This window comes from Cyclospora cayetanensis, unplaced genomic scaffold (genome assembly GCF_002999335.1).
Source record: "Cyclospora cayetanensis isolate NF1_C8 unplaced genomic scaffold, CcayRef3 CcayRef3_contig_170, whole genome shotgun sequence".
Classification (NCBI taxonomy): Eukaryota; Apicomplexa; class Conoidasida; order Eucoccidiorida; family Eimeriidae; genus Cyclospora; species Cyclospora cayetanensis.
This window is the reverse complement of record NW_020312115.1, coordinates 12,101-31,091: the sequence shown is the minus strand read 5'-3', so window position 1 is coordinate 31,091 and position 18,991 is coordinate 12,101. Positions and strand designations below refer to the sequence as shown.

The 18,991-nt window shown below is 55.5% G+C and overlaps 2 protein-coding genes across 2 annotated transcripts; both read right to left on the bottom strand.

Moving 5' to 3' along the window:
- Positions 1-2,032: 2,032 nt before the first annotated feature.
- On the bottom strand, positions 2,033-7,207 carry LOC34619067. Its single transcript, XM_026337234.1, has 7 exons — positions 6,157-7,207; positions 5,788-6,069; positions 4,582-5,736; positions 3,095-4,383; positions 2,842-2,935; positions 2,452-2,544; positions 2,033-2,256 (listed from the first exon to the last, which is right to left on the bottom strand). The coding sequence occupies exons 1-7, from the start codon at positions 7,205-7,207 to the stop codon at positions 2,033-2,035; spliced, it is 4,188 nt and encodes a 1,395-aa protein (XP_026193019.1).
- An 8,075-nt stretch (positions 7,208-15,282) lies between these two features.
- LOC34619066 (casein kinase II subunit beta) lies at positions 15,283-17,820 on the bottom strand. Its single transcript, XM_026337233.1, has 5 exons — positions 17,692-17,820; positions 17,331-17,424; positions 16,855-17,019; positions 16,026-16,174; positions 15,283-15,822 (listed from the first exon to the last, which is right to left on the bottom strand). The coding sequence occupies exons 1-5, from the start codon at positions 17,818-17,820 to the stop codon at positions 15,283-15,285; spliced, it is 1,077 nt and encodes a 358-aa protein (XP_026193018.1).
- Between the last annotated feature and the right edge of the window lie 1,171 nt (positions 17,821-18,991).

The window sequence follows — 18,991 nt, the reverse complement described above, 5'->3', positions numbered from 1 at the left end:
GACAGCCTCGTCTCTCTTCTGGGGTCTGTAGCACGTGGGCCTCCTTCAGCAGTGTCTCAGGCCTTTGTGAGAGCAGCCATCGCCCGCCTCCGACTGCATATTCTCTCTCTCGATTGCTGCTCCATCGCTGCTGCGGTGGTATCTCTGGAACGCTTGAGATGGAGAGATAGCGCCTTCCTCTCCCGGGCGTCCCGCCTCGTGAGAAAGAGACAGAAGGAGCTCAGCAACAGGGCTCTTTGCGGCGTTTTTGCTGCATGTGCAAAGCTAGCAGTACGGGATCCGCAGCTGTACAAACACCTCGGGAAGGAGATATACGCAAGGTTACACCAACTGGGCCAAGAAGACGCAGCAACTGTTCTCTATGCGTTGCTGCTGCTACAGCCACATCAACGCGTGGAGCAACCGCAGTCGGTGGCAGAAGAAACCAATTGTGTGCAAGGTCGACAGAAACCCAATCAACATGAGCAGTCCGAGGGGCAGCACCAGGAAGAGCTGCCCCCGGATCAATTTGATGGTCTCCTTTTGGGATTGTTGCAACAGCTGCAGCGAGAGCAGCACCGTCTCAGCGCAGCAACGGTTTACAGAATACAACTTGCAGGTCTCTGTTTGCGTCTGTTTCGCCCAAAGTTCTTTTCTGACCTGCCTTCTCCAGTGCTTTCCTTCCTCGCTCAGGCAGCAACCGTTTCCCTTGCCTCATCAGGCAGTCTTTCGCTGTCATCCCTCCTCCACCGTTCCGTATCCAGAGCCTTCTCCCTGGCGTGCGTGCCTCATCAGAGTGAAGTGCAGCTGGGCCCCCTCTGTGTGGATATCCTCTTGGGTCCTCGGATTTGTCTCGAGGTCGAGGGGCCCCCCCACTACTACAGGAACACAGTCATGCTCACTGCCGCCACATCCCTGAAACTCAACCTTCTGAGGGCACTCGGCTTCACTGTAGGAAAGGTTTCCTTCCTCGAATGGGATCAGCTAACCACGCTCCCAAGAAGAATCGTTTTCTGCGCTCAGCTCGCGGAGCAGCTAGTCGATGAGGCCGCTCGCAGGCGGCCCCAAGAAGCTCATTTGCATGTCTTCGAGGGTTCAACGACCCTAGGGAGCTCGAGCGACTCGTCGGAAGGCTCAGTAGCGCCTTGTGAAACAGGGCCTGGAGGCTTCATCCACGCACAGATAGCGGCAGTCGAGGTGGATGGGCACGTCCACGAAGCGCAGGCTTCCGGTACTGAAGATGGGGTGGAAGGGGGGTCCAAGAGGCATCCACATATTGAAAATCCTTGATGAGGGACTGAGGGAGCGCGGCAGCAGCACCCATGGAGCCATGGGCAGTATCAGTAGGCTACAGGCACGCTCGGCATGCGCATTGTTACACCTTGCATTCCAGGCCCCCGACCCACAAAGCCCGAATTTCGAATGTTTCTGTACACGGGGAAGGAATGAGTCATGCTACGAAGCCAATCCACCTCACAGACTCTGCACTACTCTCCAAGCTATCATACGCTAGTCAGCTAGCCGGCCAGCTGGCTAGCTAGAACGAAGACGCGAGGCTGTCCCCAATCTCCAGCCGTGCAAAGGAATCAGGACTTTTACTGTCGTTGCCATCAGATGCATGCGATAGCGTTGCATGTACGCCACAGCTGGTTTCCCAGCCAGCCACAGCCATAGACACTACCTCAGGTCATTAAAATTAAAAAGTGCTTGAAGAGAAGGGTGCTGAGGGATCTACATACTGCTACTTTATGAACAATATTCAGGACTATGCCTACCAAGCAAGTGCATCTAAAGAGTTCGGCCAGCAGCCGGTTCGCAACCTAGCCACCTTGTTCTAGCTAGACAACCCGTAGGACTGAGGTAGCTGGCCAACTCGCTGACTAGCTAGCTGAAAGACTCAGAACCTGATGCTAGACTTTGCAGAGAAGAATGCTGGTCCTAGTGGTGCTGCTATCCTTGCTCCTGCTACCTGCTGGGCCGTTTCCCTGTTAATAGTACCGCAGCAGACGCGACTCATATAGCAGGATGAAGAGGAAGAAGATGAAGAAAGGGCCTAGTAAGAGAAAAATTCGTCCAAGTCCTCTTCAATGGCAGAGATCGTCTTCTCCTGAAGGGCCGCAAGCTCTCGCCTAATATCTGTAAAAGTCGGCCTTTCTTTGTGGCTGGGGTGCAGCATTTGCTGCAGCAGCAGCCGAAGGCCAGGCAGCAGATCGGAGGGAGGCGCTAGACGCAAATCTCCTGCCGCGACGTGCACGTAGACATAGCCTGCAGAGAGGCCTGAGCGCCGGATCCAACACAGCAGCACCAATACCCTGCCACCAGTCAGCACGCACGCCTGAAGAGTGGGGAGAAAAGCAGCTGCAGCGCACCAGAGGGTGGGGCACTGGAAGCGCAGCACCCAACGGAAACACACCGACGCTGAAGAGAGGCAACAATAAACATCCGCAGGAAGCACAAAAGAAGCGCGCTAACCGTCAAAAGCCATCTGTCCTGTTAGGGCCTCCCAGAAGGCAACGCCGAAAGACCACACGTCCGAAGCCGGGAAGAAGCCCTCACCACGGAGCACTGCAGCAAGCCATACGCGACGATACACAGATTGATGACTGCTACAAGGAGGTATCGCGAGTAATAGGCGCAAGCCAGAAGATCCGCATGTACAGCAGTCCTTTCCCCTAGCCTTCTCCCCGACGAGGGCGCATGCAACATCACTCCCCCAACTACCGCATCCGTGCAGCTCGTCGTCCTGCCCGGCTGTCTACAGCAGCCAAAAACACAGCTTGGCGATACGTAGGGAAAACAGCGAAACGACTTTCTAGCCGCCCACAAACGGAGCAGCAGCTTAAATTATGCCTTCTGGTGTACCTTCGGGAGCCGCGTAGAAGACATTGCCAAAGAGACCGAGCACTGAGGGGCTGTCGGTCGGGACGAACGCCGTCGCAACTCCAAAGTCCGCTATCTGAGCAGCAACTCCCACGACACAATATGAGGGGCTCTCCTGGAAGCAGGTTGAAGGCAGTTTGGCGCAAAAGCAACTATGGAGAAGACTGGCCACGGCAGAAGCCCTCTTTCTGGCACTCGCTGGCCTAGCACAAATACCTGTCGAACTGTCACGTACCTTGGCAGTTGTTTCGGTTACGAGGATGTTGCTCAGTTTGATGTCTCGGTGAAGGATGTTGCAGCTATGCACGTGTGCGAGGCCGGCTGCCGCTTCTTCAAACAGCCGCACGATCTCCGGCCTGGTGAGAGGGGCCCTCCGCTTGCCCCTTCGCAGAGGCGCGGCTCCAGGGCCCCCCCCTAGGGACGCCCCCGGAAAAATAAGGGCATCCAGAGACCCTCTACTGCAGTACTCGATCAGCAAGGCCTCCTCTCCAGGCCTTAAGGAACACTTGCCGTAAACCGATACCACATTTGAGTGGGGTTGCAGCACACTCAGAATATCGGCTTCCAGGTCCCGATGCTTCACAGGCCGAGGGCAGTACCGGAAGAAATCCACGTTCCGCAGACGCGCAATATGCCACTCCCACGCAAACTGCGAGGAGCCGCTTGGGGGGGGCCCCCCTTCGGAAGCGACCGCCTTGGGGCCTCCGAACACCGTGTGGTGCGCCGTCTCCCCCCGGCCCTCTGACCGGCCGTCTCCGCTTTCCAGAAACAAGCGAGACTCCCCGCTGCACGCCATGTCGCTCGCGCTGCTTTGGCTCGTGCTGCAAATGCTCGAAGGCCCTCGAAGCGGAGGGCTGGGTGCCATCAGCAAGGAAGGACTCTCCTTCTCGTGGCGACGCCCCCCTTTAAGGGGCCCTTCGGCGGAGGGGCTTGAGAGGCCCCCCCCTCCCGCCCTTGGCGTCGAAGGCCTCCTTCCAGTGCCTTCGGCGCTGAGGGAACCACCGCTCCAGGGCCCTCCGTCGCTGACGAAGTGGGGGGGCCCCCCTTGCTTTGTCCGAATGTCGGAAGGGGGTTCCGTCTGCTGGCTGTACGGAATGAGAGGACTCTGATTCTGAGCCCACAGCGAGATCCCGGCGGCATACGGCCCATGGAGGCCTCCCGCGAAATCCTGTGATACGGAGGAGATGCTGCTTGCCTCTGACGACCTGCTGCCACTCAAGGGAGCGGCCTGCTGTCTAGGGCCGCCTCCGTGGTGGGCCCCCTGGGGGTTTCTCGAGAGCAAGGGCTTTGCAGTAAGCGCTGCCGCCACTGCAGTAGGCCTCGGGTTGTACCTGAAGATCTTGCAAGCCACCGTAGCGGACCCCATATGAGGGGCCCCCCTAACCCGAGCCTTGTGAACCGCGGCAAAGCCGCCCCCGCCAACGCAAGGCCCGACCGAGACTGCGGAGGACGCGATGATCGGCACTCTCTCGCTCATCTGCTTGAGGTGTCGCCGATTATGAGGCATAAGGGGGTCTCTGTGGTCCGTACAAGACCACAGATAGCGGAATACACTGAGCAGAAAGCACCGTGTGTGCCTGTCCTTCAGGCCCACAGCCCTGAGCTCGGCATCGCCAAGCGAAGGGATGTCGCTCCCGCTGACTCTGTTTCGTTTGAACAGAACCGCCTCGTGCTGCATGCCCAGAAGCCGCAGGAAGTAGGAGAGCGTTATACAGGACCACTTGTGGCAATCGGAGGCGCGCAAATACGGCTGGGCTCCCCCCCAAGGAGAGCCCGCAACTCCAGGCGTCAGCGTGCCTCGTTTGCTGCTTCCCCGACGCACACCTTCACATAAGGGTGTCTCTTCGGCCGCCAAGTTCTCTTGCGTCGTGAACTCGGGGAATGTGGCTCCCCTCCTATACAAGCGACGGCGGGCTGTTGCGGCCGCTGCTTCGGCTGCTGCCGCATCGGATGGATCTGCGCATGCTGCTGCTGCTGCTGCTGCTGCTTCTGCTGCTTCTGCTGCCGCCGCTTCAGCTGCCGCGGCCGCAGTTTTCTTTCCACTGACGCACGTCTGCGTTCGACGGGTGCTGCGCAAAGAACTTCGAGCTTCTGAAGCGGAGGGCCCCTCGGCCGCGTCGCCCCTGGCCTCGTGGTCCTCTAGGGGCCCCTTCCCCCGTTCTACGGAGCCGCTCCCCTCACGCTGCATCAATGATGACGCCGCGTCGCTGGGCAAGTCAGAGAAGGAAACTCTTCCATGACTCATTGAACCCTCGTCCTCCTCCTGATCCATCTGCTGCCGCTGCGCCACGCCTTGCTGCATCATGCCTGCATCTGGGCAGCTCGCCACGCTGCACCTACTGCTGTCACTGGTGCTCGGGGCACCCCGCAACAGGCCAGCTTCGTGTGCAGCTGCCGCAGCAGCCGCTGCCGCAGCAGCCGCTGCAGCTGTTGCTGCCGCTGCAGCCTGTCGCATCTGCCGCGAATGGGCACCCCCCGTAGCAGCAGAAGGAGCCGTAGAAGCAGCAGCAGAAGAAACCGTAGAAGCAGCAGCAGGAGCCGTAGAAGCAGCAGGAGGGCAGGAGCTTCCTGCGCTATTCAACCTGAGGAGTCCTCCACCTCCGCCATCCTCATCTTGGAGAGCCTCCATATCCGTGACCATTATCGTGAAGGCGGAGGCTGCGTGAATCGTGAAATGCTTCTGCTTCCCGCGACGTACCTCCGGCATCCCGCTGCTGTTGGCGTTGCAGTTGTTGCCTGTGTTGCTGTTGCTGCCGCCGGGGCTGTTTGCTGGCGCTGCAGCAGCAGAGGATGATGTGGCAGCCAGAGTGCTGCACTTACGACTCCTCCTCAAGCCCAGCTGCTGTTCGTGCTTGCTCTGCTGCTGTTGGCGCATGTGTTGCTGCGGATACTGCTGCTTCTGCAGCTCGAGTTTCTGTTGCTGCGGATACTGCTGCTTCTGCTGCTGCTGCTTCTGCTGCTGCTGCTGCTGCTGTCCACCCACAGGAACAATGAAGAAGTCGCTGTCGCTAAGCACCGAGACGCCACACACCTCGTTCAGCTCGCGGAACCCAAATTCGGTGGCAAGTTCATGATAGCAAATATACCAACCAAGAACTGTGTCATTCTGCCACTGCCCCTCGAAGAGCAGCCTCTCTTCATTCGCTAACAAACCCCAGCCATGACGCTTTGATCGGCGCACCTCGCCATAGTAATAATAAGAACCTCCGCCTGATGCGTCTGTAAGACCACTAGGCCCCGCGATCGGCGGTGTTCCCACAAGAGAACCCTTTGTGTAGACGGACGCGCCTACGCAACTACTACTACTGCTGCTGCTGCTGCTGCTCATGCTCATGCTCATGCTGCTGCCCGCCTCCGAATTGGCTCGGAGAGGGAGGCCCCCATGGTAGGGCCCCCTGCCGCCGCACACGGCCGAGGCCCACTGCGAATCTCCAGGGGGGCCCCCCCGGATGCCGCCTCCTACCAGCGGCACCGAGCTGCTGTCTGAGGCACCGCTGCCTGTCTCAATATGAATCCCCCCCATATCCGATACGCGCATGGCCGCAACTGTCACTCCAAGAGACGCCGCGGAAACTCCCTGGCCTTGTGACTGGGGGGCCCCCCGGGAAGAACCAGCTGCCCTGCGATGCTGCCCCCTCATCCCGCCTGTGCCCGAACGCGCACTGCTTCCGCTGTGGATGCTCGTCTCGGCAGCATGAGGCCTTCTCTGCTTTTCGTGTGGCGGCTGCCCCTGCTGGAGCAAGGCCGAGGGGACGGCGCCAGCAGCAGCAGGCTGGGGCGCACGGATTTCGTTGCTGCTCCTGCTGAAGGAGCGAATGAAGCGCTGCAGGAGACTCGCGCCGCCTTGAGGCCTAGGGGGCTCCGTTTTCAGCCTCCTATCAGGCCTCCTGAGGAATCCTCCAAGGCCGTAAGAGCGCTGCTGGTGCTCCTCCTCCCCCTCGCGCGCGGAAGTGGCAGCGGCAGTAGCAGTGGCAGCAGCGGCTGCCTGGAGGCGCTCGGGAGTGGCACTGCTAGAAAGCCTCTGCTGCAGCGCAGCCACAGGCTCTGGGCAGTCGCTACGCGACCGCGTACTTCGAGGCCTCACGGCTTGCACCTCCGCTGCTCCCGACGCAGATCTGTGAAGAAGGGCTTCCTTGAATTCTCCGCCATCCGATTCGTTGAGGCTGCCGCTATCACAGCAGCCCGAGGAGGTGCCCTCCGAGGGGCGGCTCGGTGGCGCAGCCAGCACGGAGGGGGCCGCCCTCAGAGAAAGAGAATCCATTGAATGCGCCAGAGAAGCTGAGGCCTCTGTCTGCGCTGCTTCTTCGACAGCCGAAGTCGCTGCTGCAGTTGCCGCACTCCCCTCCATCTCCCTGCAGCAGCCGCATGCGCCGGCTAGCTCCAGCAGGGGCCGCTGCTGCGGCCGGCCCTCCTGCTGCGTGCGCTCCTGAGAAGCAGAGGCCTCAGACAGCACATCGGGAGGCGAAGAGAAAGCTGCCTTAGTAGCCCGTCTCATTGCGCCTTCGCGGCTCTGTATAACGCGGCACGCAGAGGGAGGCGTCGGCGGCAGAGGGGGAGCCGCCAGCGAGCGTGATCGGCACCGACACAAAGATGCAGAGGCCGAAGAGGGGCAGCTCCCTACCCATCTCCCTCATGCACAGAAGGCGGGGTAGCAGCAGCAGCTCCTATCGCCGTGCTGCTGCCCTACCCCCTCACGAGACACTGCCGCCGCTGCCGGTGGTGTAGGTGCAGTGATCCCCCCCTCCACCCGCTCGCAGCGGCTGGCGACACCCCGCCACGAGGAGCTGCACGGAGCCGGCGTGCAGGGAGCTGCGACTGCTTCCGTAAGCAGAGGACACAATACACGCGACAGAGATCCCCCGCTGGCTGCGGAGGCACCGCTACAGTGCAGCACAAAGTGTTGGCCTTCTGTAGCAGCAACAGCAGCCGTGGAAGGTGGAGGTTGGCGATCTGCGGGGCAAGAAGTTGGTGGACGGCAGAGAGAGGGGAGAGAGCGGGGAAAGAGACCCCAACGTCGGAAGAGATGCACCAGCTGCAGCAATAGCCTGTACGTACTGATGACGCTACCGCGGCTGCGGGGCGACTGTTGAGTGGGAAGGGCCCCCTTTTAAGGGGCCAATAGATGCAAAGAGTACCACAGCGACAGTACAGAAATCAATGGCTGCCGCTCTTTCGTTTCGGTCTAACTGCTAGACCCTAATCCCTACATCCTAAATATTCAGCTAACGGGACGGTAGCAGTGGCAGCAGAGGTACGCAGACCGAAGCGCCTGGAACGTCTGTAACCGAGATACTTCTTTTAATTGTGAGACCAGCAATCAAATGGAGACCCAGAGACCCTGTTGTGCAATAGACGCAACGAAAGGGCATGCAGCGGCTGCAGCAACAGCAGCCGCTGCTACTGGCCCTGCTGCCTGTGCTGCTCGTGTGGCTGATGCCTTGAATAGTCCGAGGTGTATGCTGCAACATCAACACTTCTGCCTTCCTAGAATAATAAGGCCCAGACTCTGCCGCAGGAACATAGAAAAAGGGATGGAGCGACGGCCGCAGCCGCACCAGTCGCAGCAGCTGCAACTCTTGCTCCTTTTGTGTACCCCGCTTGCTGCTGTCTGCCTGGCAGATAATCGATGCGCTTTCCACACGGTTGTTGTGCATCATAAGTCGGACTTTTGATCGTAATTATTCGCTACGCTATCGCTGCGAGTCTTGCAGAGCAGCCTGCTTTGGAGTGCGCCGCTTTAGGCTGGTGCTGCCGGTATTGCGAGCAGCGGATTAAAGCAGGCGTGAGAAGCCCCTTGCCACTGAACGGCCTCTGCGCTAGCAGCATAAAGCCTGCTTTTCGGCGCAGTCAAGCAATCGGGGTGTGGGGCTATGACAATGCATTGAAGACGCATGTAGCTCACAGCCGTCCGCCCGTGCGCTCAAGCAGGAGGAAGTACTGCGTCAGCGGCCAGCAATGAGAATTCAACCAACTGACACGTGCTGCACTGCTAAGTTGCTAGTACCATTGAGACTTGCACGTCAGCCCTGACCCCAAAAGCACAGCTAAGCAGCTGCTCCTGACACTGACCTCAAATATTTGCATAAACTGTGAACGCCCGTTGATATGCCATCTTTCCTAAATCCCCTTCCTTTTCTTATAAAGGAGCTGTCCGTCAGAAACGCTACGTCGGACTTCATAAGGACGCCTATTGGCAGTTCCCCTCCGGGTGACGAGGGTGGACCCGCCATCGGTGGAGCGGGCTAAGGCACACCAATGCTATTTCTATTAGACTGGGCGTATTTAATTAAGAATCTCCAAAATTTTGACTATTTGGTTTGGCTGTTCGTATATCTTATCGTAGAGCACTGTATGGTTGATTGAAGAGGACGCAATTTGTGTGTGCATGTGTGCTATTTGCTACGTGGAACTAGCTGTGAGTGCTCGTAGTGTTGCGGAAGCGGAGCTACAGCCATTGCAGCTGCCCGTCTTCCTTCATGCACGAACTCTTCAGGCGCTTGGGCAAGGCAGGGTGGGAACCCTTCTGCAGAACATTCAGCAGGCAAGGTCAACGCAATAGCTAATGCGCGGTAGGATGGTACAGGTTATAAGCCGATATAAGGGTTACGGATGCTTTAATGAGGTTATGTCGACCAGAAAGGAATGGCATCCGCGAAGATGGGTAAACAATCGAAGATTTTATCAGGGTGTTTGATATGTTCCTCGCATTGTGCCTCCTGGACACAGAGAACGTGGTGTCCTTAGGAGCAGGTCTGCTGGAAGGTGAAGCAGTTCACAGGAGGATCTATTCATGTAGAAGACATCCTGTGCCACAAGCCCTGACTCATCGGCTTACTCCAACATCCGCTCAACAGCAAGCTTTGGTAGAATTGGGAAAGCTGAAAGGGGAAGCAAAATAGATCGATATATCGCGATATATGAAACTCTGTTTGGCGAAAGCCATTGCGCAGACGAACAGCTGCCTGATCAGGGGCTTCTTAGTCATACTCGAAGTATCATGCCAAGTGGTTGTAGAATGGGCAGCGACAAAGATGTTGAGCAAGGGACCGATGGTGCTTCCGCCAACGATGAACTACTGGATATTTAAGGAGTAATTGGGCGCAAGTCCTGCGTCTTTGGTTAAAAGAGAACCCTGAGGAATGAGCACAAGGAAGGCACCCCGCTAGTTGGTAAAGAAAGCACATCAGGAAAATTAAAGACCCCAACGTAGGATGCGATGCAATGAAGGGTGTCCAAAGGATAGAGCCGCCATTGGGGACCTACCACGGGTCAATTCTGCATCAATATATGCTATGTAAGTGCTCAAGGATTGCTAACGCTACTTGAAGCTGGGCGTAAAGTGAAGTTTAACCCGAGGAAAAGGCAAAGAAGTGCAATATAATTGTTCACTCCCTAGCAGAGTCCCTGTGACTTAGGTGTGTTGACGGGTGTCGAAATGTAAAGATTCTTCAAGGCTTCGGCAGATAAATGCCACTTGAGATCGGAATCGGTCCTGTTAGCATGGTCCGTGATTTCGATGTTGGATTCGTCTGCCATTACTTTGTCCTAGCTATGCCCTGGTCGAGCCTATGGATGGTGAGCATGTGGCCGGAGCTGCGCGCTTTGGATGTTAATGCGGGAGGACACGCTAGGTAGAGCCACACATTTGTGTGCAAACCAATATTTCTTTTATCTGTGGTGAGCGGGGTATAGTCGGCGCCTTAACTTGGTGAGCCAGAATCTTCTGGCGGGTGGCTCACCAGAGCGTTATGAGAATACGGTTCTGAGCATGCATGCCTTTTACTGGCTCTCCACCTGTTCGTTATGAGAGAACTTTATTTAGCTTCCAGCCCAGTAAGATGAGAAATGGGCAAATATAGAGGGGCAACAAGTGGATTCGCTCAATAGTAACGAGCTGCCAGCAGGTTGGCCAACTGTTGGTCGTCCAGCGCACGTCACCAACATAACCACCGGGTCAGGCTCAAGTAATGATCCGCATAGTCAAAACCCCAACATCACGAAAGTATGTTCGGTGTCCAGCGGATGACTTGTTGTAAAAAGGTCAGTTGCTTGAAGAAAGCAATGCGTTTTGGGTGCAGCTAGGTGTCGGTGCTGAAAAAGAACTATAGTTAGAGCAGGTACTAATATTTTAAGCCCCTGAACAACTTCACTGTAGACCAAAAGCCTCCACTGCCTCAGAGTGCCGAAGTCCTTGACAAACCACACGATTTAACAACCATATTGACACATGACTATACACACGCCTTCTCACAGATTCCTATCCACCCTTATGACGGAAAGAAACAGCGGTCCGCACCGGCACTGGCAACCTTTAGTGTACATGTATTTTGCTGGAAATTGTTGTTGCTCTAGGCTGAGTCTACCGGGGGTATTCCAGATTTCACTGAACCTTCCAAGCAGGGTTGGTTATCCTCTACACAGAGACCATCTTGCCTTTCGGCCGAACCGCTCAACAGGTTTTTCAGCAACTACGGCGTGTGCTTCAAAGATGAGGAACAAGCAGCGATCTCTGGAGGCACACAAGTACTTGTTTTCCATGATATCAACGGTGCTTGTAGCATTCACCGTGTTGTGGCTGCAGAAATTTAGCCCAAAACTAGCGTAAATTCGAGTACACAAGGCACGGCCTTCAGCGCTACACACCCATAAGGACGGCGAGGATATCTTTGGGCTTGCAGAAGTTTATTTTTAGACTGTCCATACCGATGCCCTTTGGCTAGTGTACTTGAGAAAGCCCAGTCCGACCTATACACAGGAGGCTGATGCTGCAGTAAGGACGATTATTGGCTGCCTTGCAGCTCCGCCAGTACGTGGGCTGCCCGCTTATGAGCTTCGTTTTTTCCTCATAGCCAATGCATCTGACTTATCGGTAGACGATGGAATATGCTAACAGGTTACGGATTATCCAGAGCGCCAAACTATTGCTTGTTATTCTAATCGCTTCACGATAACCGAATAACGGTGTCCAGTGCGGGAAGAGGAATTCTACACGACATGGAGGGATATCCACAATTCCCTACACATTTTATTCGAGTGTCATTTTGCTGTCTAGACCGACCCTCAGCCTTTGATGTACTCCACGAAGAGCTTTCAATATTTTGATAAACCCGAACTGGTCCTCTGATCTGACCCCTCTTCTACTATGCTTCTACAGTAAAGTGTACTTGGAACAGCACTCATGAAGTCGCGAACCCGCTGTTGGGACGCCTTAGCAGTTCCCTATTGTGTACCACAATTGCTGTTGTCTGTTATGATTGACAGTTTTGATCTCAACTGCATAAGTCTTGTGTTTTTGATATCGGTGCATCAGCTACTGTTCCCGAAATCCAGAATGGCAAGGGGTGAAGAACTGTCACGTTGACTATGATTGCTGGGGTTCAAAACGATGCGGGCACTCCTTTGCTTGTACATTTCAACTTATCCGCAACGTGACTTGGCGCGAAGCAGATAATGTTGCTCTCTCTGACCATGATAAGGCCCCTAATGCATTCGAAAGGCTCTCACACCCTTTCTGGTGGCCTAGAATCCCTCCCTGGCACGGGAGTATGCACTATGCCCAGATTGTAGGCAGTGGTAGCACCGAAATTTCTTGGACCACGCCTTTTGCAAATCCTTTCAATTTCTACGTGATGCACACTGCTGTTATTATGAATTTTATTCTTGGACTACTGGGGCGCAAGGGTCAGGATAAATTTTACGCCTTTGTTGATACACACAACAAATATGCCCGTTTTATGCTTCGCGCCAGTTCTGTCACGACTCAACAAGTCGCTCAATTATTTTCTCCTTATGTTTGTAAGATCCACGGATCTTAAAAAAAGAACCAACAGGGATAGGTTCCCAAAGTTCGGTAGTGCATTCTGGCGTGGACGTGCACATTGACTATAGGGTTACCACTGAGAATCAGTGTAAACAGATGGGCACATAAAGTGCACCCGCCGTACTCGCTGCCCATGTTTATGATTCTGCGCTCACGAACCGACTGCTTGACATGATTCGTTTTCCTGTGACGAACAAATTTGTAATACAGCAGTACACTTGTCCACTGTTTGCTCCGCTGCATCGCTGGCCTGCACCGAGGAGCCTCTTTCCGATCTAGGCCTGTACCGGTGGTCCGGAGTCACCAGCCACCCTTAACAGGTACAAGGGATCATCGAGAAAACAGCTGGTTTGTGTACGCGAGTGTATGCGCAAAATTCAAGAAGCACAAGCATGAAGCTATGGTAAGCGGCGATAGGCGTGTGTCTCAAGCCTGGAGACTTGATCCTGGTGGCTGAGCAGGCTTTCTTAGGTCCACCAAAAGGCGACCAAAAGAACAAGCTTGCGGCCAGGTGACTTCGAACATTTCTGATTTTCTCACGAGTCATTGTTGTTCCGCATCGCTCGAGGGTTTTGCTATGTAGGCAAGTGTTACGTGTGGAGGCGGATGAGAGGCGGAAGATCTACTGGGAGCCCTAGAAGTGCTGATGTCTGGGACTGTTGAGCGTCGAGGGCACCCTACAAGCTTCTGTTGTACGGGGGTGGGAACGCCACCATAAGTCGTTAACATAGAAGCACTTGCAGGCTTCGTTGCCTGCAGAGCAATTCGCTGCTCAGCTTGGCCAGCAACGCCAGTTGCCATGGATGATACTCATCGCGTTCCTTGGTGATTGCCCTTCCTCAGCCCATGTTCTGGGTGAAGTTGCTACCTTGATCCAAGGGTGTTGCTTGGAAAGCTCCCAATTGATGTTGTTAGGGTGTTCTCCATGCTCAGATTCATACTTAGCCCCTCACAGGTAGTCTGTCCCTATGTTCTTCCACAGGCCTTCTTTTGCCCTTTGAACTCGACTAAATCACATGCACTGGCTGTCTTTACATCCAGCAAATATTGCTCTAGGGACATAAAGGCACTGGTAAGCCGGTGTGTATTTTCATTCCGTTTACGAATTACGAGGCTCACACATCCTAATGCTCCACCAACAATTATCCATCGCTCGGCCAAGGTTGTGCTGTTTGAGCCCCTCGTTCGTTGTTGGGTAGTGCGTGTTTCTTTCATCCTAATTCTCTTTAACGGTTGGCGCCCAGTTTTGTCTATCAACCTGCAATATTTTTGCCCTTTCACCTGCCTGGGTGGTGGTTATGGGGTAGGAACCCTTTGGCTGTCTTGCATGCAGTTCGTCTCGACGTACAAATACAAATCACAAGGGCGTCTTTTTGGAAATAGGGAGCGGAACTTTAGCGAACCAAGCAACACCTAGATACTTTCTACTACCCAAGTTAGTTTACTAAGAACCTGTAAAGAATTGACTACTTGGTTTTGCTCTTGGCAGACCTGGTCAATCGCAGACTATTGTTCGCCCGATACAAAAGAATGCAGTGTTGTGTGCATGCACGCTATATGCTCTACGCAGCTAGCTGTAAACGCATGGAGCGCTTATAGGATGCAGCAACGGGCACCGTAGCTGTGTCCCCCTCTCTTTGAGTTTGAAGTCTGGGGGTGCGAGGAAGGGAAGGCGCGAGTGCGTTTGCTAAGCACTCCATAACTGTCCTTTAATATTTAAAAGTCTAAAGTTAAGTGTCTACCTACAGAGGCCTTGGAATGAACTTTACATTAGGGTCCGCAACAGATCCTTAAGAGCCCTAGCCGAACCCCTGTGGGAACACCCAAGAGTGCAAAACCTGCAGAAAACACTCTTGTGAGTTCCAGCTGCACGCCAAACGGGGAACTTCTGCTAAAGTCGAAGGTCGAGGAGCGAGTTGATTCCTGGTGCTTTGGAAGAGTCTACCCCACAGGTGCAAGGTGGATGTGTCCATCGACGTGAGAGCTCCTGCACTGCACTCCATTCCTGATGGTAGACAGCGCCTCCGCGTGCACTCACGTTGGGGGGCCTGCGTTTTTCTTGCTCCCCGCAGCGGCAGGTCGATGCATCTGCAGCTAGGCAGTAAAACCCACATCTGCCCCAGGAGGCTCCTCTCACAGCATCGACTGTGGCTCGCTGGAAGAGCTCAAAGGCCGAATACCCTACGTAGCGTGGCACATAACCCGACGAGCGTTTGAGCCGGATTTGCGAAGAACCACTCACGAGAGAAATTCCTGGTTGGTGGTGTACTGGCACGTCTCGCGTATCAACAGTCCTCAATCTCAAGGGCATGGCAATTAGTGCTATGCGCCGAAAGAACAATTTGCCACCTCAACGTCTGCCCAAAGACCTCTGCAACTTCTCTCTGCACTGCGTCTCTGCTCTGACTCCGAAGCAGCCCCCTGTCTGCACTCTTGCTGCCCCCTTTTCCTTTCTAGGGTTTGACATGATTTCTGGAAGACCCCCTGCCTGCCCCTTAAGGCTGTATCTCTATCTTAAGCCCCTTCAGCCGCAGGAGCGCCTTCCTTCCCGCACCCCCTTCGGTCAGTCCTACAGGCGGTACCAATGGCACACTGCGCCCGCTTCAGGCCCTGGAGGGCCGCGCCGGCCTAGGGGGCCCCACAGGCCCTTGAGCAGGGGCCCCCGCAGGGCCCCTGCTCTCGACCTGCTGGGGGGCCCCGCCTGCCCCGGGAGCGTACCACTTGTCGCTTTCTTGCGGCTGCTGCTGCAATTCAGCAGCAGCAGCCGTAGCGGCAGCGACTGGCGGCGCCGCCGCAGCCAGCATAGCTTGACGCTTCCTGTTTTGCTCCTCTCGCTCTTGAATGAGCTTCCTGCTGTCTGGATGGACTTTGAATCCAAATATCTTGGGAATGTAATAGACGGGGGTGCTGTTGCTGGTGCCTGTATCGCCACGGCCCGCAGGCGCAGCCCCTTCCGTTTCCTTCTCCCCGCTGTTGGTGCCGCTGCCGCGCTGAGAGACACCGGCCCCCGCTAGGGGAGCTGTGGGAGGCTTGGAAGGCAGCATTTGCGGATAGGCCATGAAGAAGAGAGAAGCGACAGAAGTTCCGAAAAAGGCCCCATCTATATTATTTAGATAGGACGAACGCGGGGGGTGGTACAGCTCCTAAAACCAGGGGCCGCACAACACGCATCAGGGAAAAAAGCGCGATTCGCTCATACTACGAAAGGGCAGTATTCGCCACCAGCCACGGTCACACACAAAGCGGCATCCGAAAAAAGCTTCTCAGCACATGTTCCCCACGCGGCAGGAGGAGCCCCTGGAGCCACTGGCACGAGGACCGAGCAAAAGAGACAGAGGCAACTCACATTGCATCTTGCACAAAACAGCTTCACGGTGTGCAGGTTCGGCGTGTCAGTAAGCGCGCAAGGAACAAGATGGGCAAAGTCGCACAGCGCGTTCGGGCAGTTCTTCGCGTACGCCTGAGCGGCAACTTTCTGCTGCAGGAGGCCTAGACCTAACGCGCAAACACCGACAGGCAGGAGGCATGCAACAATATGCAGGAACACTCGCCACAGCCAAACGGCGGCGTATCTAGGGCGCTTTTTGCGATCGAGAAAAGCTGATTATGGCACACCCCGCACACAGATATACACATCTACAAACATACATATACACATGCACACATATAGACATACATATACACATGCATGCATCCTCAGAAAAAGATGGACAAGAAACTTGGCACAGGAAGCTGTCAATTGCTCAGTTAGCCATAGACGGAGGCCTAGAGAGCGAAAAGAAGGCAAACGGATACTTTGAGGGGGTGGCACCTCGAAGGGCGACCCTCCTGTGCATGCCAAAGTGCATGCATTTTTTGGGTGCAACCATATACGGACGGATATAATGTACGTGCGTCTAGCTTTTCTGCGAGGCGGCACGGCAGGCAGGCACTGTTGTGAGGGGGGAGGACTTGATGAGAATGTGGCAAAATGTGTGCGCTCGGTGGATCGATGGACGGGGGCGACAAGCAAGGCCTCAGTGTGTCTGCCTTATGGAGCCAGATGACTGATACACGGCAAACATGTCAGCACCTGTATTACGGAAAAATTTGTGTTCCTCGTTTTGCCGGCAGCAGCTTCCCAGGAGCTCGCTGTTGCAGGAGGCGGAGGGAGTGGCGAGGAGCTCTCGCCATACCTTTGGTGGTGAGGATGAAGCGGGCATGAATCAAGCCAAAGAGGAGGGCCGCACTCTTCTCAATATACGCGAAAGACACGGAATCCGAAGGACTGTCATCCGAGAGGTCGCCTTCCACAATTAATGACAATGCCTTGTCGTAGTATGGCACTTGGGTGGAGAGGCCTGCGGAGGCAGCACCCCAACAGCAGCGGGCGAAGGAACGCACAAACAACACCCCCGGATACAGTTTGGCAGTTCGCACATTGTGACCACTCAAAAGGAGGACGCTTAAAGGCGGTGAGAGAAGCAGACTTCCTAGGGAAGCCCATACTACGACGTCCACCTACTACTGCTGACGGCCGGAGCGTTGCAGGAGCGAACCCGCCGAGACACGAGAAAGCCGATACATGCGGCATACATGCAAAGGAGAAAAAAAAGAAAAAAGAAAGAGGCTCAGCGAATCAGGAGGGAGAGCAAGGTGGCTTCAATCTTACCGGTGAGGTTGAAATCATCCCGCACGAAGTCTTCGTCCACAAACACAAACATCTCGTTCCCCTTGAGCCCGCAAAACCACTCTATCCACGTCATCTGCTCGACATGCCCACCACAAAACTCCTCACAGACACAACTGATAACACCAAAGCCTTCAGTCGCGGAGCAGAAAGCGCTGAAACCCACTGGAAGCACCCGTGAAGAGCAGACAGCCCCGTGCCGCTGTTTCTCGTTATTCCGCCAAACAACGACGAGCTTCTCCCCACAGCAGAGTTCTCGCAAAACTAGAGAAAACAAGCCAGACAGAAAGAATCCCCAAAGGCGAGACTAGGGCCCTACACCTCAAACCTAGTAGAGGCGTACATCTTCCTCGAGGTCACTGCCTGTGAGATCCGAGAGCTCCTCATTCTGGCTGGGGTTAAGGTCACCGCTGCTGCCTTGAGAATCTTCCCCAGCCGCTGGAGGTGCGACCCCCCGGATGCTCGACTCCATGATGGGGTGGCGCCTGTGGTGTAGAGAGGCTGCTGCGGCTAGGGCTGCAGAGGCGACAGGGAAGAGGACGGCGATGCAGCGGGGGGAGGCGACTCTCCCCTTGCTGCTGCTGTGCCTGTAAGGCTGCTCTGCAGGGAGGTGCAGCAGAAACTGCTGCTGCACGCGGAGCCTCGTCGGCTTAGCACTTGGACCCTGAAGCTTCACAAACACGGCTGATACAGCAGCAGCAGCAGGGGGTGCAGCAGCTGCTGCTCTTGCTGCCGGTGCAGGGGCCCCCCACCGCGGAAAGCGAGCAGATAAGGAAAAAGAGGCGCCAGAGGATGAAATAATGTATGTATCCCGAGGTAGACTGCGGATTAGTGTTACAGTCGCGTGGCCGGGTGCACTGGCTGCTGATCCGGCGCGGCAGCAAAGACAGACGGTGAGTTCGCTGCCGATGGTGCGGTTGCTGCTGCACAGGAAGCATAGACAGTTAATGCCAGGAGCACAAAGGTGCCCTCAACAAAGGCAGCAGCCGGAGCAGCAGCCTGTTGCTGCTGCTGCGGCTGCTGCTGCTGCTGCTGCTGCTGTAGTTGCTGCTGCTGCTGCAAACAGCCGCAGCAGCGTGCTGCCACTGGATGCGGCCGGCTGGGCATATCCCCCGGGCCTTCTCCTAATAAAGCAAAATCGTTACAGAATCCGATTCTATAGTAGAAAGCGATTTGCTTCGCGGGTCTAGTGGTAGCGGCTGCAGCAGCAGCATCACCACCACTCCCACCTTACAGCTGCTGCTGTACGCAGAAGTCTCTTGTGGGACCTTGCAGCAGAGCAGCAGCAGCGACTGGTGGCTACAGTTTAGCAGCAGCAAAAGTAGCGCTGTCCCCGAAGCATACGGGGTTTTTGGCGAAATAACTGGTTTTTCCATTATTCTAAAGGAGACATCGGCAGTAGGAAGAGCAGAAGCTCGACAAACCTTCTGCGGCTGGCCTAGCTAGTTGCCGAGCGGCCGCAGCCTTATGACGAGGATCCTGGGGGGCTGGCAGACTCCCTTTTGTATTTCAGCGAGTCAACTTGGCTCTCTTCGTGGTACTTCTCTCCCTCTTTGCATGGGGGAGAGAGACAGGAGCAGTAGGGGTAGCCTGGTATCCTCGGTCAGTGTTGTTGTTGAGCCATCGGGAGCAACAGCAAAAGC